At 43.6% G+C, this 24,606-nt stretch overlaps 1 protein-coding gene across 3 annotated transcripts in view; it reads right to left on the bottom strand.

Annotated features, from left to right (window-relative positions):
• Nucleotides 1-17,403: 17,403 nt before the first annotated feature.
• Nucleotides 17,404-24,606, bottom strand: part of Znf462 (zinc finger protein 462) — a 135,586-nt gene continuing 128,383 nt past the window's right edge. For all 3 annotated transcript variants that reach the window (XM_029476290.1, XM_029476288.1, XM_029476289.1), the window contains 2 exons: nucleotides 21,569-21,692; nucleotides 17,404-20,276 (listed from right to left, as the gene is read on the bottom strand). In XM_029476290.1, coding sequence (XP_029332150.1) covers nucleotides 20,069-20,276; nucleotides 21,569-21,692 — 332 coding nt within the window. In that variant the 3' untranslated portion in view covers nucleotides 17,404-20,068. The remainder of the gene's footprint in view (nucleotides 20,277-21,568; nucleotides 21,693-24,606) is intronic.

Genomic DNA, 24,606 nt, shown 5'->3' with positions numbered 1-24,606 from the left:
CCCTGACAGAAGTCAACTAAGGTGGAAGGGGTTTATTTTGGCTTACAATTCTAGTTTACCATTAAGGGAAGTCAAAGCAGGAGTTCAAATAGGTAGCAACATCAATCACATCCACAGTTGGTAGTCGAAAGAAATGAAAACATACATCCTACTTGCTTGCTGGTACTCAACTCTGTCTTTCTATTTTTCTAATAAGGACTCCATGCCTAGGGCATTCTTCTCGCTCACACCTCCATGCTCGCTCACACACCACAAGAACTCTCCACTCGTTTCAGGCAGCACTCAGAGTGTTCCGAGCTCATTACCTCAGGAAAGAAGGTCACAGACAAAGCATTCATCCTCAGCCTTGAGTCTCAAAAGCACCCTTTCAAAGGCCAGGTGAAGGGAGACAGGCTTGGTATGAAAAGTTTCTTTCAGAAGAGTCGCGCACGCGTGTGTGTGTGTGTGTGTGTGTGTGTGTGTGTGTGAATCCAAAGATTAGGAGACTCTAGTAACACTATAGGAAAATCAATGGTCTACTTCTCTGGAGTGGGTAGTTTCCAAAGACAGGGGGCTGGGGGAGGGATTAGGGAAAACAAGGGAGAGTTGTAGTAAGTATTTCTGTGCAGGAACCCTGAACATGGTTCATATTTTTAGATACTGTAGGCTAGGGTCTCTACGAGTCCACTCTGAGATGACGATGGTTGTAAAATACTAACTAGCAGTTAATTCCCCAGACAGGAAGCAGGAGTAAGCAGGACATGGCAGGAGGAGAGGCTAAAGACTAAGTCTTGGGAGGAGGGACTCTGGAGTAAGCACGACTTACCACCATTGTTTTGCGGTGAGGGAACTAGAGTTCAGTACCTCACCTCACGCAGCCCCTGAACATAAGCTGCTCTCTGGAGGGCATGGCCTTGGGAAGTGTGGCTTTCTGCATCTGGAAAGACTGACTGGAGTCTGCCCCCTTTCCTGCAGCTGGGCAACATCTGTCTGCATATAGAAGATATCAGGCAGTGTGCCTCCAACTCCACCTCCCCTATCCTCCCCTCCCTGTGCCAGCGGAGGGAGGTAACACTCCTCCATCTGGGAGATAATAGAACACTTAACCAGATATGGGAATCCTGAAGAAAGGGCAGGAGCTGAACTTCTAAGGGTAGTGAGGCAGAAGCACCCAGTGCTGAAGTAGAAAAGGACTAGATGTAAGGTACATAAAAGGCCCAAAGAAGCAGACCATCGTGGGAAAGTCTGGAAGTTTCCTGTGATGCCAAGAGGGACCAAGAGGATAGAACAAGGGCTATCCAGAGCAATTGATCCTTGACTTTGATGCTAGAGCTAAGGCCGTGTTAGCTTATAAATGTGGGACTAATCGGCACCACCTGGAGCCAAGTTCTTAAGGTTCCAGCTAGAGCAGACAACAGTGCTGAAACAGATCTCATCTTCTATCCCAGGAGAAATCCAAGTTACGCTGAAGCCCACTGCCTCTGTCAACTTAAGTAAGTCTTCCTTAGGAGAAGAAGGGGGCTAGGAAACACAAAGTGGCTGAGTTTAAACTTAAATGACAGAGTAAAATCCAAGGCACTGATATATCTAGAATTTTGTAGCTTTGGGCTAATGAGATGGCTCAGCAGGTAACCGTGTTTGCTGTGTGAGCCTAGTGGGCTGATTCATTTCTGAATTTCACAGTGAAAGGAGAAAACAACCTCTAAAAGATGTCCTTGGAATTCATGTGTGCCCGCACTTACACACATACACACACACACACACACACACACACACACACACACACGCGCGCGCACGCGTTAAAAAAGAAGAATGTTAACATCATGTATATTTGAGTTTTCAATCATTAAACAGAATAGAGGTTCTAGATGAATGTTAAGTTATGAGAAAAATATTTTGAAAGTGACACTTTTATTCATTTGCACCATAGTATGAAAATTCATACCAGAATATAAATATGAAATGATCAAAGATGTAATTATGACTTTGGTCAGTAAGAGGAAAAATGTGAACCAACCAAAAGATCCAAGCTTGCTCTAGTTGGGTGTGGGCGGAAGGACGATGCTTTTTTAAACTTCACACTCCAGCCATGACTTGTACAGCAAACAAACTGGATACAGGTACCTGCGTTATCAAGAACCCTAGGTTGGGCTGGAGGGATGGCTCAGTGGTTAAGAGCACCAAATGCTCTTCCAGAGGTCTTGAGTTCAATTCCCAGCAACCACATGGTGGCTCACAACCATCTGTAATGGGATCTGATGCACTCTTCTGGTGTGTGTCTGAAGACAGCTACGTGTAATCATAGAAATAACAATAAATAATATATATAAAAAAGAACCCTGGGTTATTCATTTCTCTTTTTCTTTTTTTACAATCTTACTTTCAGGTGTCAGGTACATAAAAGCAATAACATGATACTACTCTGTCTACAAAGAATAGAGAAAATAAAATAAATAAATCTAAAAAACAAACAAACAAACAAACAAACTAGGGGACAAAAATGCTCTTACAAAGATATCCTGGGCAGGTAATATTGGTCTCTTGCACTTTGGGAGAGAAGGAAGGTGTGGACCTGAAGTGGTTTGAGGAAGACTTGCTGATAGGTTAAGCGTTCATGAAGGACGTGAGTATGGCCTCTCATTTGGGTTTTAAGCAGCATGGTGGGTGACTGGGGCAATTATTTATGTGGGAAAGCTCAACAGAGGACTAGAGGAGAGTTTTGTGTGGAGAGGAGAGCAAGCAAGTGGGATGTTTATGTGTGTATGTGTGTATGTATGAATACATGCATGCGTGCATGTGTATGTGTGTGTATGTATATATGTGTGTATGTACATATTAATGTTTTTGATTGCATTAAACATCTATGGGCTTTGGCTCTGACTCCTTGACATCTAGTCTGGAGTGTGGTGATGAGGACAGGAGATACTCACTTGAGAACCATGAGCATAAATTTAGCACCCAAAGCCGACCACTGGACCAGCTCAGTTGTCAGTTGCTCTGTGTAGCTGTAAGTGAGCCCAGTGGAGGACAGTTAGGGGGTCCTAACGTGATTGCCAATGGCTGTTCTTTTCTTTACTGTCTGGTTTTCACAGTGTGAGTGGATTACTTTTATAATCAGAACACAAAACAAAACAAAACCTTCATAAATCTGCTGCTGGTGTTTAGTCACACATCTAGGCAACTTCCCTGTGCCTTTTCTCAGGAAATAAAAAATAAAAAAAGGCATTTTACCTGGAGTGAGCCTTAAAAATATTAATGCCCTTATTTAATTGAGCATCTCTGAGGGCCTGTTTGCATGCAAATCAGCATTCCCATCTCTTCTGCAGTGCAAATGAGCCACTCACAGCCTAACAGGAACGTAGGAGCCCGCTGCTGCTGATTGTACCTGTGCCTAATTAGGTGCTGCTGCTTGAGTTCTGGAGTGTGTAATAGCGCTGTTCATTTGTCAGGATTGACAGCGATGACTAAGTTATTCTCTTCCCCCTCCCCCCTTTTTAAGTGAAGAAGAAGAGGAAGTGGCTCTGCCTGTCATGTCACTAACCCAGTGGAGTGACACAATTGTCCCTAGTTATTAAAAAGTGTGGTAGAAGGCCAGACATCTCAGGAGTATTTTGTCAGAAGCCCTAGTGGGAAAGAGTTTCCATGATTTATCTGGGAGGGCTTTCATTCAGTGCTAAAAGAGCTTCATGTCCTGGGCATGTATTCGCTCAACTAAAACTCGCTAGGTCCTTTCGGTGTTCCTGAGCCTACACTGAGAAGAGACATGGATAAGTATGACCTTGTATGTACTCTCAAGGAATGCACGTTCTAGCAGGTTGTTTTGGACTCTGTGGAGGGCTGGGCTAAGGAAAGCAGGGGATAATATACAAACACAGAGCTATGAAGAGGAATGTGGTCGAAGCTCAAGGCCCACTTGCAAGAGATAATAATGGCGACTGTCAGTCTATTGAACTGCTAGGCACAGATCTTCCTGGGCATTAACTTATTCCTTCTAACAACTTGGGGGATAGGGACTATTATTCTTGGTTTATGGGAGGAAAGCCCAAGTTCAGAGATGTTAAATGTGTGATATGTTAAGGCAAAGTTAGGCTCAGGGTATAGTCCTCGTACGTACAGTGATCTCCTTACAAACATGCCTAGCACCTCATAAACTATGGATGTTATTAAACATTTATAATCCTAGCTCTTAGGAGGTGGAGGCAGGAGGATCAGAGGTTCAAGGCCATCCTCAACTACATAGGGAGTTTGAGGCCACCCAGAGTTAGAGACCTTGTCTCGAAAGGAAAATAATCCAAATAAAGGCTAAAGGAAAACAGCTAGGGTTGGGGTGGAGGAAGTGTACCTCACAATTAGAACAAAATGTGGAAAGGGAAGGAAAATGAAGAGTGGTGAGGAGTAGCTCGGGGCACATAGGTGATGGGTGTCGACAGGGAGGGGTTCAGAGAATGATGGCTCAGGTTTGCTGTCATCTAGGCAGCCTTGGGTGCTATGGTTAGGACTGGGAGAGACAGACAGGCAAAAAGAATAGAGTGGCCTTGACGTGCAAAGTCAGCCAGAGCAGCAGAGTGAGTATGGATACAGGTTTCTGGACAGGTGGACCTCTCAGAGGTGAGGGGCTAATGTGAAAGAGGAACCAGGCAAGGCCAAGATCTCTCCTTGGTAAGTGGATTAATGGTGGTGCTTCCCTGGGGCTTCAGGTCCCAGGGGAGGAATCAGCCTGCTAAGGGCAGATGGTACATGGGGTTTGTTTTTTTTTTTTTTTTTTCAGTGCCTTGAGACTGAGTCTCTGGGGAACAAGGGAAAACAATGGCCAAGCAAACCAACAGAAATAAACGAATATCCTGAATTCAAGATCCACCAAGCAGTCAACCAAACAGGGAACACTTCTTATTCTGCCCCATTCCCCACCCCATCTACAGTCTGGATTTTCAGCACGTTATGGAAAACTAAAGAGGGAGGAGATCTTGTTGATGCTCTTATGAACACAGGATGATAAATAAACATTAATCGTAAAGCACTACCCTGCTATGTAGTCATTGAAAAGCATTTTGTGTCTCTCTTTATTTTAGGAAAAACTGGAGTGCAGCTATGGATCGGTGGTCAAGAGTGCTTGCTTTTCTTACGGAGGGCCAGAGTTTGGTTCCCAGCATCCACATCAGGCAGCTCACAAACACCTATGAACCCAGCTCCAGAGCATCCAATACCCTTTCCTGGCCTCTGTGGCTACCTGCCCATGGGCACACACACACACACACACACACACACACACACACACACACACAGAGACAGAGAGAGGGAGACAGAGAGAGAGACAGAGAGAGAGAGACAGAGAGAGAGACAGAGAGACAGAGAGAGAGACAGAGAGACAGAGAGAGATCTATAAAAATAAATAAAACCCCCAAAAGCATGCATTTGTGAGATCTTTCACTTGCTAATGTGGCCTCATCTTTCCCTCTGCTCCCGGGAAGGACTTGTTCTGGTCACACCTCTCCCTGGTTTCACAATACAGTCAGCAAAAGCTGCTTCAGAATGTAGGTGTTTATTTTGGTTGAAGGGATGGTCTTCATGGGGTGGAAAGCAAAGTGGCAGCCATAAGAGGCAGCTGCTCATAGCCTGGTCAAGAAGCAGAGAAAGGAAGACTGGTACTCAGCTTGCTTTCTCCTGGCTGTTCAGTCTGAAGTCTCAGTCCATGGAGTGATACCACCCACGTTTAGGGCGGCTCTTATTACATCAGTCCATCTAATCTAGAAGCTCTTGGCAGGCACACCAGCAGTTTGTCTCCTAGCAGTTCTAGAGTCTGTCAAGTTGACAACCACTATTAACCATCATAGGCCTTAATTCTTCAAGCTCATGATCTCAGGACCGTGGGGGAGACTTCCGAAGCCCTTTCTTAGAAGCAGGATAAGCAGTACTTTCCTTATGACCATCCTATTTCACAGAACAGAAAAGGAGACCCAGAGCATTGGATGTCCTCAAGGCCCCATCTTGTGTCAATGGTGGAGCTGGAGTTCAAAGAGACTCAGAAAAATCCCAATAGCCCCTACTTTCACCTGGCCTCATTACAACTCCAAGAAGCAAGATAGATAGAAGTTAGGGTCCATTAAAAAGAGCAAGAAACACAAAATCTGAGCCCTTAAAAGGATCGTCCTTAAAATGCATTCTACTGTCCCATCCTTATGTTCTTTTCAATGACTTTATTAAAATAAAGAGAAAACAGATTAGGTAAGAAAGCAAGAATGCTTGCACACAACAGTCTGAACTTGTGACTAAATCAAGCTAAAACCAGTGGAGCTGAAGATGGCCACACTAGTGAGCTTCTATGGTAGGGTGATCGCCTAGCATGCAGGAGGCACAACATAAAACAGGAAGTGGTGGGACGATTCTGTGAGAACAGGGCAAGATGAGCAACTCAAGGTCATCCTCAGCTGCATGGCAAGTCCAAGGTCAGCTGGGGCTACCTGAGACTTCGTCTCAGCAAACAGCAACAACCACAACTAGCTCCATATCTTCTTCCATAAGACATCCTTGGTAAGCCTCCAGGATCAACTCAGATGTCAGATGGGGCACAACTCTTGATATTTGCTAATTAAAACCCCAAGATTTTGAGACCACACAGCTGGGCAATCCATTAGTAGTTTGCCACTAGCTTGGCTAAAGATAACATCTCTGTTATGCTGGCCTTAATAACAGTTGCCTAGGTTACTTAACAGAAACTGGAAGGCTGCTACTTCTGTTGAGTTCATGGGTTCTTGACAGGGACCTGTACCTGAGCCATGGCTGTCCAGATGAAAAGCCTTGCTGCCTCTGTCTTCACATCATATCTGTCCCCTTTGCTGCCTTAATGTTTACATCAGATTCTACTCGATTCTTCATGGAGACATGTTGATTATATTTTAAATGTTTAGTCCAGGTTAGAGAGTTGGCTTTGTGGGTAAAGATGCTTGTTGTCAAACCTGATGGCCTAAGGACTTAGGACCCATTTGAAAGAAAGAGAGATGATTCCTACATGTTGTCCTCTGGGGAAGCACACTTTGTTTTGTTTTGTTTTGTTTTGTTTTGTTTTGTTTTGTTTTGTTTTGTTTTGCTTTGTTTTGTTTTGTTTTGCTTTGCTTTGTTCGTTTGCTTGTTTCTATTTTTATTTTTTATTCTTGAAACCGGGTGTCTTAGTTAGGGTTTTACTGCTGTGAACAGACACCATGACCAAGGCAAGTCTTATAAAGCACAACGTTTAATTGGGGCTGGCTTACAGGTTCAGAGATTCACTCCAATATCATCAAGGTGAGCGCATAGCAACTTCAAGGCAGGCATGGTGAAGGCATAGCTGAGAGTTCTACATCTTCATCTGAAGGCTGCTAGCAGAATACTGACTTTCAGGCAGCTAGCATGAGGGTCTTAAAGCCCACACCCACAGTGATACACCTACTCCAACAAGGCCATACCTACTTCAACAGAGCCATACCCTCTAATAGTGCTACTCTCTGGGTTGAGTATATACATCACACAGGGTCTCATTATGCAGATCAGACTTGCCTTGGACACATAGAGATCTACCTACTTCTGCCTCCTGAATGCTTGATTAAAGGTGTGTGCCACTATGCCTGCCTTGCTTATTGTTATCTGACCTCCCTGATAATACCATAGCACACATGCACACACAAACATACAAATTTGCCCAAGACTTTGACACAGGATGAACTTGACCTGTCCCTTGTAGGAGCTGATAACTTTTCTCTACTGACCTTTGTGCTCTTTCAGCAGCTAAACCATCAGAGGCCTTCATCCTTATCATAATGTACAAAGCAGGTCAGAAGGCAGAGACATCTGGAAGATGATGCAGAGACATCTGGGGAAGATGAGGGCATCAGAAGCAGAAGTAGCTCAGCAACATGTGGGGCTGCTCAGGGAATCTACACCACATACAAGGAAGAAAAACAAAACCAGATCCATGGCCCACAAAAACTTACAATACCTCAGTCTGCCCTGAAAGTAAGAAATGCTGCCATTCCCTGTGGAAGGCAACTTCTGGTCCCTCTCTCGATTGACTTGAAAGGAAGCTCCCTACATAAGCCTATTCCTGTATGTTGTATATATTTGACCTGGTCTCATTTCTGTTATGTCCTTGCTGTGCAACTCCATGTGAAATATTAGGAGCTGGACAGACCTTGGAAGAAAATCTAGGCGTCTTAATTGTTTCCACTTCTCTGATTCTTAAAAAGAATGAAGTGTTAAAGCTTGGTTTGGTTCATAAGGTAAGAGCAGCAGGTGTCTTAAGCATTACCCTATATAGCCAGGAAGTGTTCGGGAGAGAGCTAGTGTTTCAAACAAAAGCTCTAGAAGTGTTTCAGCTTGGAGGGAGAGGCTTGGCTTCCAAAGCATGGGTAGCCAGTCTACATCCCCCCGACACACGCACACACACACACACACACACACACACACACTTAGTAGATGTACTTCCAATATCACAAGAATTCCCAGCATCATCAAGCCATGCTCTCAATTTATAACATTCCTTCACAAAATAATTATTAAGCACCTATGTAAGGAAGCCACTTATTGTCCAGTTAACAACCGGCATTGCCCCTTTTCTAAATTTTTAATTATTTTGTTACTTATTTATTTTGTGTGTGCACATGTGTATATGTGCATGGTTTTGAGTGTGCTACCAACAAAGGAACAACTTGGAGCAGTTGATTTTGTCCTTCCATTTGTTGAGTCCAGGGTGAACGAACTCAAATTATCAGGCTTGGCGGCAAGTACTTTACTGAGTGAGCCATCTCACGGGCCTGCTTTTTCTTAATGGAACCTAGATTTCTTTCTTCCTAACAGCCCCCTCACCACACACACACACACACACACACACACACACACACACACACACACACACAGAGTTTTATTCCAAATAGAAATCCTACTCATTTGAGACAGCCAGATGATGGCCAGTACCTGCTAGGGGTTGTCCTCCTGGACTGACCTAAATTGACCCAAGCACATTTCAAGGAAGGTACAATAGACACAGTCATTTTTTCTTTTAATGTGAATGACAAAGTAACTATGGATCCTGCTGTGACCTCAAGGGGAATTGGCTTTTGGGCGTAGATGATATTACTAGTGACCAGAGCAAAAGATCAGCAGGATTCAAGTCATTGATGACATCATGAATCATTGACCTTTGTATATGATAATGTCTGTTATTTAAAAAATTACATTTACTTATTTGTCATTGGGAGGTTATCCTAGTTAGGGTCTGCTGTGAAGAGACACCACAACCACTGCAACTCTTATAAAGGAAAACACTTCGTTGGGGCTGGCTTACTGTTTCAGGGGTTTAGTACATTTTCAACATGGTGAGAAGCCTGGTGGCATGCAGGTAAACGTGGTGCTGGATAAGGAGCTGACAGTTCTACATCTTGATTCTTAGGGAACAGAGGGAGACTGTGTGCCACACTGGGTGTAGCTTGAGCATAGGAGATCTCAAAGCTTGCCCCCATTGTGACACACTTCCTTCAACAAGGCTACACCTTCTAATAGTGCCACTTCCTCTGGGCCAAGCATTCAAATACAGTGTTTAAGGAAAGCTGTTCCTTTCCAAACCACCATGAGGGGGTGGCGTAGAGGTGGAGGGTGAGGAAGGTGGGGGCGTGGGTGGGAGGGGCACATAGCATGGTGTGCTTGTGAAAGTCAAAGGACAACTTGTGGAAGTCTGTTCTATATTTTTGCTATGTATATAGGGGATGTCAGTCTTGGAAACCATTCCACAGGTCCTCCTTCTTTTAAGTTATCCATTGCCTCATTCTTTAAGCCACGTTGAGTTGGGATTTTTCTATCACTGTGTTTGCACAACCTAGCATCTTATATGCATTGATGCATCCCTTTTGTAGACACAGTGCCAGGCTCTGGATCATCGTCAGTGAGACACAGTTTTTGTTTCTGGTGGGGTAGGAGAGGCACACAAGTGAGCAGAATATTTATTTTAGAGAAATCACAGCAAGGATCTCAGAAGGCTCTGAAGGTTCCGTGAGCACCAGGGAACAAGGCCTCATCCAATCACAGGCCGGAGGAACACTTCCTGGAGGGGATGGTGCTTAAGCTGTGCCCTGAACAGTGACAATGAGCCGAAGAAGAGTGATTCCCTTGAGCCTGAGAGAGACAGGCAGATATTTAAACTTCAGAATGATCCCTCTGCTGACTGTAGAGAATGCCTCGCTCTCAAGTGCTCACATACATCGGTGCCCTGAAGACCTAGGGTCAGACACCTACAATCAATCCCAGCACTTAAAAGGCTCAGGCAGGAGAATTGTGTGATCAAGGTTGGCCTGATCCATAGTGAATTTCTGGCCAACTTGAACTTTTTGCAAAAGTCTGTCTCAAAATCAATAGTAACAGAGAGGGAGAGAGAGAGACAGAGAGAGACAGAGAGAGACAGAGAGAGAGAGAAAGATTTTATTCTCCAAACATAAGGTAATAATTGTTCCAAGTCTCCAAAGAACTAACCACAATGGCAATGGAGAGGAAGATCAGTTGAATTAACTGGGCACACTTTGGGAAAGGCATTAAGGAAAAAGCACTATGGGAAAGACATTATGGGAAAGGCATTACAGAAAATGCACTATGGGAGTGCATTATAGGAATGGTACCATGTTGGTGCCAAATGCCTCGCATTTAAGTCTGTATAACACGTATACTTGTCCCTTAGTATCTGTTAGGGATTAGGTCTTCAACCCATGGATTTTCCAGTGCCTCATTTAAACGGGCACAGTGTTTCTTTCACCCATACATACCTCTCTGTCCACTTTAAATCATCTTTCAGTTACTTATAACCCCAAAGGCAGCAAAAGTGCAAATTGACTAGCCCTACTGTGTTGCTAAGGACCTAGTGACAAGAGCACAATGTCTGCACATGTTCAGTCCAGATGCAAGCTTCTGTTAAGCAAATATTCCCCCCCCACACCCCTGTGGTTGGTTGACTGTATAGCTGCAGAAGCTATAGGCAGAAAGCTGACTATATGTGACTACATACTATGCCAATAATACAGATGGAGCAACTGGGAGAAGAGCAGGATCAAGTTGCCTGGCCGAGGGAGGACATAGAGTAAGTAGGACAGTAAGGATCTGACTATTATCCCCAGGTCACAGTCATGACAAGGTTTGAAAACTCAGCCACCTTAAGGCTCTGGTTGAATGCCCTATCTGCTAGCCCACTGTGCCCTCAAACACCCAGATTGTCATTCAAAGACCCATCAGAGGCTAGAGAGATGGCTTAGTGGTTAAGAGCTTGTTCTGCTCTTACAAAGGACCTGAGTTCATTCCCAGCCCTAACTTCTGGTGGCTCACAACTGCCTCCAGCTGCAGTCACCCTCTTTTGGCCTCTTCTGGAACTGCACCCATGTGTGCAAACTCCATACGTGTACACACACACACACACACAGTTAAGAATAAAAGAGAAAATCTCTAAAAGGCATCAGAGTAGAGTCCCTTGCCTGGGCCAGTGGGCAAAGTGAGTGACTGTAGCCCAGAGCTCACCCACCACTGTAGGGGAAGATTTTGCTTTTTCTGACACTTGCATCTTGATTGTCCCTGTACCAATTCCTTTTCTCATTGCTGTGGCAAAATATCTGACCATTGTTCCAGCAGTCCAGGGTCCCCCAGGCCATAGAAGGGTGCTGCCCATATTTTAAGGTGGGTCTTCCCACCTCATTTAACCTAATTGGGAAAACCCCTCACAGACATGCCCACAGGTTTGTTCTGGGTAATTCTGGAGCCTGTCAAGTTGACAACCCATATTAATTATCACAACCACTATCCTTGTCCTGTCTCAAGCAACACTTCCATTTCTGAAACACACCCAGCAGCCTCTATGCTGGTGCTAGGTTTGTAAAGGACAGACAAGAGGCAGGGCCACCAGCAGTCTGAGGAATGGGAGCCACAAATGAGTCTGGGCCTGTAGCTGCCGTCTCTCATGCAGCCTCCTGGAGCGGGTCTTTTCAGCTCTGGGGAAAGGTCAGGATTTCAATCTGATGTTTTCACACATATTAAATGGATTTCAGAAGTACGGCTGCTGCCTGGCTCCTGTCTTTAAACAATGTGGTCAGGCTGCCGTCGCTCTGAGAGGCTGCATTCCTCCTGCATTGTGATGTGGTTTCTGGAAGTCACGCATGTAGTCAGCTAAACCAAACTTAGCTGTTTTGCTAATGAGAGCAAGCTCAAGAGAGAAACCATGAACAGAGACAGGGTTTGCTTTCCAAGTTTAATTCAAGAAGCCAAATGATTAAGTTGGAGGGGAAAAGAAGTGTCCCTTCAGACTCCTAGGTGACTATGTCCTTTTTCATTCATTGGGTGATGATGGTGGTGTGTGGAAGGGTGAGGTGTAAACAAACATAGTCTCCCATCTCCTCCCACTATTAAAAACGCGTTCTCAGTGCTGTTCGTGTTCATATCAAGCATGCGGACACAGTCCACCCTACTTTAGATGACCATGTGTCTCTACCCCCATCACAGCCAATTCTGGCTTCTCCCAGCCCTTCACTTCCCAGCAGCCTTTGCTCAAGTCATCACTCTGCCCAGTCTTTGTCCATCTCTGAGGAGAAAAGGACTGGTGAAGGAGCCCTTCAGTAGGAGTGCTGGAGTTCAGTGTTCAGGTGTTTTCTTAGGGAGAGCCTGGAATCACAGACAAAGACATTTTTCATCCACCAAGCTGCATATTTTTACTTAGATATTTTTAAAAAAAAGCAATATCAAGCTCAGAGAGTAAATGTAACATTGATGCCAAATCAGATGAGAACTAACACTTGGTATCAACAGGAATATATTTGAATTTAAAAAGGCTAGCTGCATCTGACAGCAATGTGTCTCTGCTGCTGAAAGTCTGGGTTGGGTGGGGGAAGGGGAGAGCGGAGCTTTTCATCATCTGTCCATCCATCCTTTTCTCCCTGAGACGTTATTGAGTTCTGATATGGGACCAGGTTCTGGGTATGGCAGACAGAAACATGAGCGACAAAGGGAAGTGATGGGACCGGGGTAGGGAGAAGATAATTGGGCTGCTTGTAAACCTCATCTGAGCTGCGAATCTTCAGCAATCATTGAACCCTCCCTGAGGATGCTAATCTACAATGCACACCAACGATAGAAGCCACCTCAGAGGTTGGTTAAGATCAGAGTGGGCTGGATAGTGATCTGTCCATCCTAAAGATGTCCTAACAGGGATGTTCAGGGGTGTCATGAGGGATCATGAGATGACAGGATGGGTTCTAAATCCAATACCTTGTGTCTTTAGAAGAAAAGGAAGCTTTGGCAACATAACACTGACCTTAGCATACCCACTACCCTGGGTTCCCATCCCCCTAAACCATAAAAGCATAGGAGAAAGAGAGAGGGGGGAGGGGAGGGGGAGGGAGAGGGAGGAGAGAGAGGGAGGAGAGAGAGAGAGAGGAGAGAGAGAGAGAGAGAGAGAGAGAGAGAGAGAGAGAGAGAGAGAGGTGACATGAAGAAAGAAGCAAAGACGAGCCATGCATCTGTAAATTATAAAACACATCTCAGAAGCTAGGAGAGGCACTGAGCAGAGTCTCTCATGAAGCCTACAAAAGAACACTTGGACTTGTGACTTCTGGCCTCCAGAACAACAAGAATATTCATACATATGAGAGAATACATCCATCAAGCTTGTGGTCATTTGTGACTGTCACTAAGAAATTGAAGGTAAGGGATAAGAGAACGATAGTCTTGAAGCAAGGACATCTGTTCCTAGGACATGGCCGGTCTTTATGAAGCATTTCTTAAAATGCTCAGACAAAACAAAACATAAAAACAAACAAAGAAAAGCTGAAAAAAAATATGTTCTAAAAGCTAGGCATGGGCTGGAGAGATGGCTCAGTGGTTAAGAGCGCCAACTGCTCTTCTGAAGGTCGTGAGTTCAAATCCCAGCAACCACATGCTGGCTCACAACTATCTGTAATGAGATCTGATGCCCTCTTCTGGGGTATCTGAAGACAGCTACAGTGTACTTACATATAATAAATAAATAAATCTTAAAAAAATAAAGCTAGGCATGCCAGATATAGTTGCTAAACACATTTAATTCCAGCTTTCAGGAGCCAGATCTCTATGAGTTCAAGGCTAGCCTGGTCTACATAGTGAATTCCAAGCCAGGTGAGACTACATATTAAGCCTCTGTCTCAATGACACAATGACAACTGAGCACTTTGCTATTCCAGTTAAAACTAGGCTTCAATAATGAATGGGAAATGATGAGGGCTAGATACCCCGGAGTAATTTGACAAATACATTCTTTCATAAGCCTAAATCGGTCAATACCTTGGTTAAACTTCCTAACTAGGTTTATAGTTCCTATCGGTGTCTCTATTTCTTTGTATTAAAGATCCCTGGCATGTTATTCAATGCTCTAAGGAGTTCATTCACTGGCCAATGTCCCCTCCAGATCCCTTTCTTCCTGGTATGTATCCCCCACACACCGTTTAAGTCCTTTTTCAGCTCAGCCTCTTAACTAAGCTATACAACTCTGATCCCTGAGGCCTTCCTCTGTATTTATCTTTAAAAATCATTTATATATATTATTTTATCTATCTATCTATCTATTTATCTATCTATCTCTTACCTATCTATTTTTTTTTTTTTTTTTTGAAACAGGGTTTCTCTGTGTAGTCCTGGATGTTCTAGAACTCTTCAATCAGGCTGGCCTTGGATCTCTGGAACTTAACAGAGATCCACTTACCTCTGCCTCTTGAATGCTGAGATTAAAAGTATATGCCACTCTGCCTGCCTCCTTTTAAATATGTTTGTTTGTTTGTTTGTTTGTTTTTGTTGTGGTGGCACACTTTGGGCATCAGAGGACAGCTTGTGAATTTTGTTCTCTCCTTCTGTCTTTAAGTGGGTCCCAGGATCAAGCTCAGGTCATGCGGCTTGTATGTCACATGTGTTACCTGCAGTGCCATCTCCCTGGCTTTCTTCCTTCACATTTTTAAGTTACTCTTTTTTGCAGTACTTTGCAGGCTTTGGCAGGTCTTCAGTCAGATCCTTGACCTTCTAGAATGGGCAAGAATTCTTCCCTTTCTGATGAAGTAGACTTGTGTGAAGACTCAGCCGTTAAGAGACTGCTCAATTTGAAAGTCTGGCCTCTTTGTTTGAATAACTTTACTGTGCTGAAATACGTAGAAAATTTAAAATAGCAATAAAAGTAAGCAAGATTCATGTTAAATTCTACATGTTCATTTTAAAAATAAAGCAAGGTACTTGAGTTTAAGTAAAGTGCCCAAGATACCACAGCATTCATGGCTCAACTCCGGCTTAAGTGCAAGTGATTTGAGTTTAAATCTAGTCCTGACCGATACCCTCCCTCTGTTTTGTATACCTATGGCCTCCTGCCCAGTGGAAGTAAGCATAAGTTAGCTTTTTCTTTCCCAAGTTGTTTATGGTCATGGCCATGGACAGAAACTCAGTTGAACACAATGTCCTTTCAAAACTTAACACACCACTGGGGATTTATCTTAGTGAAACTGGGTCAGGTGAGGATGCTGTTGACAAATACTAACTGCATCATTGCGTAAATTGCAAAAAAACCACTAAGCTTGAGTGTTCAATAATACTTAGGAGCCGTATACAGACTATTCTCACCCACTTTGATCATCCAATATGCTATGCAGCTCGGAAAAGTTTCTAATTGTGATGGCTACAATGGAAACAAGGATAATATTTACACTACGGGGTAAAAAAAGAATGTCATAAAACTACTTATCTTATTTAAACCAGGGAAGGAGAGATTAGCAGTGAAAGGGCTAGAAATTTCCCAGATATGAATATGTGGGAGATACTGAAGTGACTTTAATATCTCTCTCCCAGCTGACTTCACTCTTATCTATCTATCTATCTATCTATCTATCTATCTATCTATCTATCTATCTATCGGCAAGGTACCACTACTTATTCCCTTACCAGCCTGGAACTTTTAGACCCGGGACTCAAGAGATGCCTTCTGAGTGCTGGGACTAAACGTACATATCACCTGGCTAAAAAGAAATTCTTATGGTTCCACTGATGCTCAAAGCCCCATTTTCCCCAACTCACTTGTATAATGCAGGATGCCCTTTGATTTTCTTAAGTTTATTCCTAGGGGAAATAGCTCAATAGTGGGCAAAATGCAAAAGGCAGGGGAAGACACGTATCTTACAGCACTGTTTGTTTAAGGGTAGAACTGAGGGCCCACTCAGTGGATAAGAATACCCAAATCCTCTATTTGCCTTCCTAAACCAAAGACATTCCCTTAGCTGGACAGACAAAACCACATTTACTCTTAAGATCAGTATGCAGAAGGCTGCTGCAACAACACAAAAGCCCAAAGCTTCCTTCCTGAGATTCTATGATGGCTCCAGTACCTTCTATGGAAGTCCCCTTTCCAAACCTCGCATTTTTAACGTCCTCATTCGTAAGCTGTCAGAAGACCAGAGCCATATCTGTCAGTCTGCTCATTATCCAGTAGCTAGCACCAACCTTCTGATAAGAAGTATTGCATAAGTCCTTGGCTGCTGGGGCCAGCATCTGGTGTTTTGGAAGAACACAAGGTTTCCCTATCCTTGCTATTCTGCCTTTCATTGTGGTAGAGGCTCATAGCTCACATTCTTTCTGGAATCATTGATAGTCTAGACCAAACACTTTGCAGCCTCTTATGTGGATAGTTGGGGCCATGACCAGGTCTAGCCCATAAAGTGTGTGTGCTATTATCAGGGCAAGGCCTTCAAGTGGGCAGACCGCTATTGAGCTGTAATGGGCACAACATAACATGATCAGGTGAAAAAGCTAGGGTCACGGAGTCACAGGAGGAAGACCACTCCATAGAACTGAAGCAGATGGTGCTAAGCCTGAAAGGTCAAAGTTTCCCTATAGTCCCTACCATGGCCAAGCCACCTACGCGTTTCATTTCCAGTACATTAAACAAAGCAGAAGTCGGGGTTAGCCACCAACTCAGACTATTCATAACTATTGAAAGAAACCATTGGAGACCAGGGACGCTAGGCCTAAGTCCTATAAAAGCCCAAGGATCTCTGAGAACTGGATGAAAAGAATATGGTTCTTATGAAGTGATCCTCGATTTGCCTTGTCTACCGATCCACATTTTGGGGTGGGGTAGTTTTGTTCCTCTTGTATCAGCCTCACAAATGGAGAGGTTTCATGTGTGAGGTACCACAACCAACTGATGCTCAATTTTGGTGGAAACTATTCTTTCCATTAGATTTTCATTGTCGATGTATACTCTAATGCAGGAACGCTAATATTTTAAACTCCAGCTCAGACCTCACCTTGGTTTTAGCTGCTTTCCATGCCATGGTAGATTCAGCACATAGGTTGAAACTGGTCTTGTCATTGCCAGCCTTCCTGTCTGTAATCACACCCACAAATAACTTAACAGATGCACATAGATACATGTGAAAAAAATTCTTTATTAATTTCTCACATCTCATTACAAAATGTATGTTGCAAACAACTTGAATAACCTACTTGTGTTTTTTATTTTTATTTTTTTTATTTTTATTTTTTTGTGTTTAAACCCTTGGCTTCAAGGAGTCAGGATCCCCTATCTTTCATCAAGTTTCAGGAAACACTGATTATTGGAGTCAATAGGTTATCATTTTGCTATTTATTTTCTTCTCTCAAGCTCTGGAAAAAAATGTCCTCTGTATAAATTAAACAACAACAACAAAAAATTTTGTAATTTCTATGTCATTACAGTCAACAGAAAACAGAATGCGTCCAAAATGTGCGGCCACAAAATATCAGGTATATGTTTGAAAAATAAAACAAACCAAAAAAAATGACATCCTAGCCTTGTTAAAAGGATAATGGTCCCATATTTTTATTATCAGGTTAGCAAAACAAAATCCAATGGATTACAATATTTACATGTTATTTGAAAAATAAAGGAGTGATAGAAGCATGTCACAATTATTTTCTCTTTTCCTTTCGTTGTGTTGTGTTGTTTGTTTTTGGTAACCATCACAGACATCCAGTCCAGGTATAAAACTGTTTAGTACATTTGAAATGAGGCCAATCAAAAGCAAGTAAGGGCACAGAAGAATCTGTCTAGAGATTTCACACTTCCCCCTGTTCTGGTTTCCACATGACGGCCCCATCCCTAAAAACAAAATTAAATTAAACATCCTACAAATAAAAATTCTTAATAGCAAAAAAAAAAAAAAATAAAAATAAAAAATAAGAAATAAAAACAAAGCAAAACCAAGATCATGCTTTTCAAGTACGTACTTACTTCACAAATGCGACATCTTTCTCTGAAGCTGTGTGGGACACTGACACCTCAGTTTACCCTCTTTCCCTTCTGGCCCGCCCCCCTACCCCATCAACCCTTCCCAGTTAAAAAAACCAAACAAACAAAAACCCAAACAAGGACAACAAAAGAAACAAAACCTAGGACTCATATTTGCCCACACACATACACCCAAACACCAGCACACGTATGTGCGCGCACACACTCACACGCGCGCACACACACACACACCCCTAAGCTTCAAGAATGTTCCTTTCCACTTTTTGGAACAAAACCCCTTTTTCACAATCATAATGTGCTATAAATGTAGACTTGCTTTCAGTCTAAGCTGCTCTTGGAAAAAAAATAAAATAAAATAAACGAAGCCACTGTGGGGAAACAGAGCAGCTAGATGCGAAGACAGAGCACTTCTCCAGGCTCCCTGCAGGAGACGGCATCTCCTGTCCAAGCTCTCGGATGGGATGGCTCCCCAAAGAAATGAGACAGCCTCACACTACACAAAGCAAACAAAACATAGAGTTCACAGCACACATGAAGGCCAGCCCAATGTAACAGAAATCGTTGGGGAGACGAAATGTGTTGCTTTGAGAAAAAAAAAAAAAACCCAAAAGGGTGACGGGACCTCTTTGTCTGCCCCCACCCTCCCACTGCATAGCTGTGCTCCGAGTTTGGTTCTTTAGTTAAATTAAAAAGAAAACACAAAAACAAATTTAAAAGGAAGTTAACCTCTTTGTTATGTTCATGTTTAAAATTATAAAAATTCTCACACACACACACACACACACACACCCTCTAACTCTCCCTTGATCTCAAATTAAACAAACACACAGAGAACAACTCATATGAAGAAAGAACTGAATTTGTGCTGTGTTTGTAACACTCAAATCGAGAAAAAAAATAAACATGTGGCCAACGAAATCCCACAATCACCATAAAATTAGTTCACATGAACCTACCAAATTCTAAATTATAGCTGAACACTAATAAACAGCTTACCTGGAATACAAGATGACAATTCACACACAGTTATCTAGTAATTAAAGTCTGTTTCTTTTTTTTTTGTTTTGTTTTTTACTAAAATAATTAAAAAAATCACAGTATTTTAAGAAATAAAACCCACGTGGGGATTTTAAGCACAATTTGTGTTCCTTTCTTTAAAACTCTTTTTTTTTTCTCCATTCACCATCCTGTCCAGCAGTTCTCTCTACATTTAACCACAAGGGCCACAGGTAGTACAGACAAATGCAGAGAATTCCCTTGGTTAAGTCTGAGGTACTAGGAAACAGGTGACTGTTTTATGCAAAGCAGTTTTTTTTGTTTGTTTTCTGTTTTGTTATTTATTTTTTTTCTCCCAAAGCGGCTGCAGTTAGGTCTTGAAAAAGCTTAAGGTATTAAAACTAGAAAAACGCACAGAAAGTTGTGCGCTCAAAAGTTGTTCCCCTAGAAGTCTTCTGTGTCCGGGAGTCTCAGTTTCCACACACTGTCCGAGAGGGTCACGAGACCACCGTGCCCATGGGAGGTACTTCCCAAACCGCAGCAGATGAAAATCTCCGTGGTGAAGATCCGGAAGGAAGGATGTCGTGACAGGAAAGGAGCCACATATTCCAACCATTTAAATAACTTTAATTTACATACTCACTCACACAGGTACCAGTGCTTTGAAAATAGATTGTTCAGTCCTAAAAGCAGCTTTGTTCTGTCTTCTTCTCTCCTCTGTCTGTCCCCTCCCTTTTCAGCCCACGCCGGCCCGCCCACATTTTCATCACGGTTCAAGTAAGGTTTGATAAGAATTTCACCAAACTCTTATTCGTTTTTGGCCTCTGCATTCTCCAGGAGAGATTTGTCGGCAGCCACTACACAGAGGGTTACTGTTTCGCTCTTTAAGGGAAAGTCTATCCCAATTGGCTCATCGTCTTCCTTGGCCTCTATGGAGGGCAGCTGCATACTCTCCTCCACCATCTCCTTTGTATGGATTTCGTTCCTGCTCACTTGGTTGGTATCATGCAATGCCCTGGAAAAGCAAAACAGCAGACACGCTGATAAGCCAGGTGTGGTGGCACAAGGCTCGCATTCCAGCAATTAAGTGGTGGAGGCAGGAGGATCAGGAGCGGCGAGCATGCGTTTCTGTAGGCCCAGCCTAAGTTCAGACTTCGTCATCTTTTTGGTGTGTGATTTCAGACAGTATCTCAGGACTAGGCCAAACACACTAGGCTAGCGTCCCTAGTAAGCAGAACTCCTCTCTCTGCCTCCCCAGAGCTGGGATTACAGACACACACCATCATGCCCAGTTTACTAACCTGCACTCTGGGCATGGAGCGGAGACCCTAAGCATTTTATGATCTTCCTGGCTTCCCATGCTTTTTCTAATCAAACTAAACACTCATCTCTCTTTCCTCTCTGATCCGGAAAGTGCATTGAAGTTTCCTGTGAATGAATTCTGTGTGTATATTACTAAACTGCTGGTGACTTTCTATTTGTTATGTGTAGGTCATGTAGACCTCTTTCTGATGACTGGGACCCCTAAAAATATCCAGTGTTTGTCCTGTGCTTTGATTATGCCATGTTTTGTTTCCAAATTAATATAACTGTCTCAACACTCAGAGCTGTCAGCTGAACTCAGAAGCTAAGGTATTGGCCAATAAGGATTAAGACAAAAGGAACAACTCTGATATTGAAGATTTTTTTTTTTTTTTTTAGTCAAGTCTGTTTTGATAAATCAAACACACAAAAGCTAAAAACCTTCAGGCATCAACTGTGACTTGAGAAACTCAGTTATGTTCTCAGAGGTGTGGGCACTGCATGGGCATTATCTCATACAAACCACACATTAGTTCTCTTGTCTGGTGGACTAAGGAAGGGTTCTTTGTGCAAATGGACAATTCTATTTTCAAAGTGGTTAGGTCAGAACCTGACAGGAATGCTCTCAGTTAGCTGGGAGGCAGGTGTGGAGTGGCGCTGTGTCTCTGAGGTAAGTCTTGGCATGCCCAGAGCCATTCACAGAAGTGGGCAAACACAGAAGTCAGAGATTCAGACCACCATCCACCTTTCTCTCAGAGAATGAGATCCAATTACAAAGAAAAGGGACACACTACCTTTCAGTCTGGGGGCTTTGAATGTGACAGGGCGGTCATTTTAAAAATTAACAAAGAAGGAGGAATCTGCTTTCTCAGTCTTCACTGCCTGCCCTTCATGCTCAGTAAGGTGATACTAGGTGGTGGTAGGAGCTCTTTGTACTATTAGGGGACTCTTGCCTTCCTCCCATCCTCTCGCTTGGGACAAAGGTCTTCTAGGTGCCCAACTTACATGCCGTGTCTCAACACGTGTCTTTCCCACTCAGAGCCCTGTGAGAACGCCCGTCCACAGAATTCACATGGAAATCGCTTTTCTGTGTTCACACCAGGCCCCCGGTCAGCAAATCTCATCAGCTCTGCAAACAGAGAGAAAAGACCAGTGTTTCCTTTGTGTTTCTGGAAATCTAGAGAGGGTCAGTCAACATTCACTGGAAAATACTTCATGACTTACCTGGGAAGCTAAACCGGAAGCCATTGGCAGGTACTGCCAGACTCTGGGCTTCTCTGAAGGACACTTCCAGAGTAGAGCTGAATAGGAACTGTCCTGCTTCAGTCACTTATTATGCAACAAGTCTCCTTATTTATGCAATGTCTTCTATCATCAACAACCCAGGTTCCTTCTGGCCAGAAAAGGCTCCTTGGCTTACTCTAAGACCCTTTACATCTCTTTCCTAATTAACTCATCCCTTCTGCATGATCTGACCGAGGGCTTGACTGCTTGGCAGCTACTCAGTGTGAATCTGTAACAGGGCTATCTGCTCACTAAGAAGAAAATAGACCACAGAAAGTGCCCAACCTGGTTCTACAGTGTAGGCCACAGGATCACAACATGTGAACCTCTTTTGTCGGATGGTTAGGAGTCCTGCAGAGATCCTCCTGGGCGGTACCCTAAGCAATGGTGAGGTTGGGCCAGGAGCTTATATAAAAGCATGTCTGGGACATTGAGATGTCTCAGTAGATTAATGTTGCCTGCTCCCAGGTTCCATGACCTGAGTGTGATCCCTGGAGCCCACACGGTGGGAGACGAAAACCACCAACTCCTGCAAATTGTGCTTGGACCTCCACGTGTGCAACTCTCTCACACATACGATAAATAAACACATGAAATAATAATTAATGATAAGAAAAGCAAGCATGTCCCCAGCCACTGACAGATCCTGGCCAACTGCCCAGTATTTATTTCTCAACCGGTGATATTCACAAGTACTGAGATACACAGACATTTCTGAATGGGTCTGGTGTACACAGCAAATATTGGTCTAGCTGTTTTCTTCACTCCTGTGATGCTGCCACATGTGAGGGGCCTTATACATGTGGATTGGCTAGCGAATTGTTTATAAGCCACACCTCCTGGCAAGCTCAAAGATGAAGGTTTATGTGGCCTTTGTGCTGTCCTTAGTCCTAAGCCCAGATGTCTTTCATTAGCCCACTGAGGGCCAAGTCTTCACATGGATAGTACGTAGCAGACTACACAGTTCTGAAAAAAGGGTGGAGCTTGGGGAAACGTGATCATTTCATCTCTGATTACCGTGGGCCCCTCAGCAGATTAGATGTCACAGGAAGACATCTTCTGGTTAAAATGCCCCATATTTCATGAAATCTTCCAGACATTAGCTAGGGCTCTGGGATGCCCTCTTCACAAGAAAGCTACGTGAACAGGGCCGTTCTCACAAAAAAACAAGGCATTTTCTCACAAATTAAGAAGATCACCACACAAGCCATTAAAAATAATTGCACAGACTATCTTCCTTGATTCTTTTCACTGGAAATGACACAGCGCCATCTGCTCTGCGCATTAATTCCTTAGCAGGGATTATCTTGGGCAAGAAATCAACAGAATGCCTTCCTGACTCCTCCTAGTTGCATAATGAGAGGGGGCAGGGTGGGCGGCGTTCTGCTTGGGTTCCTTTCAATTTCTTCGTGCGTGGCTTCTCTCTGAAATTCCCAGGCTGATCTTGCTGTGTGTCTATTCTGAGTACAGTCCTCAGCTCTCATGTCTGGGAAGGAACTGGGGAGCAGGAAGGCCATGAACTCCCCAACCAAAGGTGTCTATATGAACGTCCAAATGATTCACAAGGAGAATGGAGTTGGTACTTGATCCTCTGCCCTCAGGGAACATGAAACCGGTCATCTATTGTCTCCAAGGGCACAGGCTAAGCTTCATCCTCACAGAAGAAGCCAGTCTACCTGTCACATCTCAAATCACTCTCCCTCAGCCTGAGCGCTGAGCTAATAGCCCCTCGTGCACTCTGCCAGAAGCCAGGATGTCTGGCAAAAACACCCCAGGCTATTGTTGGCCCTGTCTTCTTGGCAACAATCTACTGAGATGGCGGAAGATTGATTCTAGGTTGTTTCCAAAGAGAAGGAGATAGGACAAAGGGAACCGTTCTTGCAAGGATGTGTGACAGGGAAGGGACAGTTTCAGCTTGCAATTCCCAAGGTACTCAAGTCGGTCCCCCATATACAACTTGTCTACCCAAGGAGGAGTTTTTCTTCATTTGTTTAGGTCTCTGGATGTAGACATGACACTTTCAGAGAGAAGTAGAAGCCAGGCTGTTCGCCCTAATTCCATCTCGTGTGAAGCCGAAAGCCCAGTGGGTAGACTGAGACCAAGTTGGACAAGCAGGAAAATGTGCTTGCTACCTCACATATTTCAGACGCGGTGTTTTCTCATGGCCTAAGCTTGTTTTATTTGTTTTGGGGGAGAGCACTGGGAAATGGAGGGCTCTGGAATGCTGATGGCTTCAGAAATAGCCTAGGCGTAGCCTTAGACATGAAGAAAGTCGAAATATCCAAGAAGGAATCTTTTATCTCGTGAAGAGGGACAAGCAGAGCCACAGAGTACCAGGAAGAAAAGGAAGCTTTTGTAGACTCACTCAGAAGCATCCTGTCTCTCCCTCTCCCTGAGGACAGCCAAAACAGTGCAGAGATGTTAAGAATTTGTTGTGAAGAACATATTTGGTAAAAGGTTAAAAAAAAAAAGGAAGGAAGGAAGGAAGGAAGGAAGGAAGGAAGGAAGGAAGGAAGGAAGGAAGGAAGGAAGGAAATAAGGCATACTTCTGAGATCACAAGCATTTCCCTTATAAGAAATGGCCCTTAGTCAACCTGGAGAGTCCGTTTGTTTTATGCAGTCTTGCAGGTTGACCACAGCAAGCAGCTTTTGACAAGTTAGCACGTTTTGGCAGTAAGCCTTGGCTCTCTATGTTGGTTGGAGATTGAAGGACCCAACTAGATCCCTTGATTATCACAGTGGGAGGGTAGGGACAAAAA

The sequence above is a fragment of the Mus caroli genome, chromosome 4, assembly GCF_900094665.2.
Source record: "Mus caroli chromosome 4, CAROLI_EIJ_v1.1, whole genome shotgun sequence".
In the NCBI taxonomy this organism is placed as follows: Eukaryota; Metazoa; Chordata; class Mammalia; order Rodentia; family Muridae; genus Mus; species Mus caroli.
Note: the sequence above shows the minus strand (reverse complement) of the source record. Positions and strands in the feature narration are given on the sequence as shown.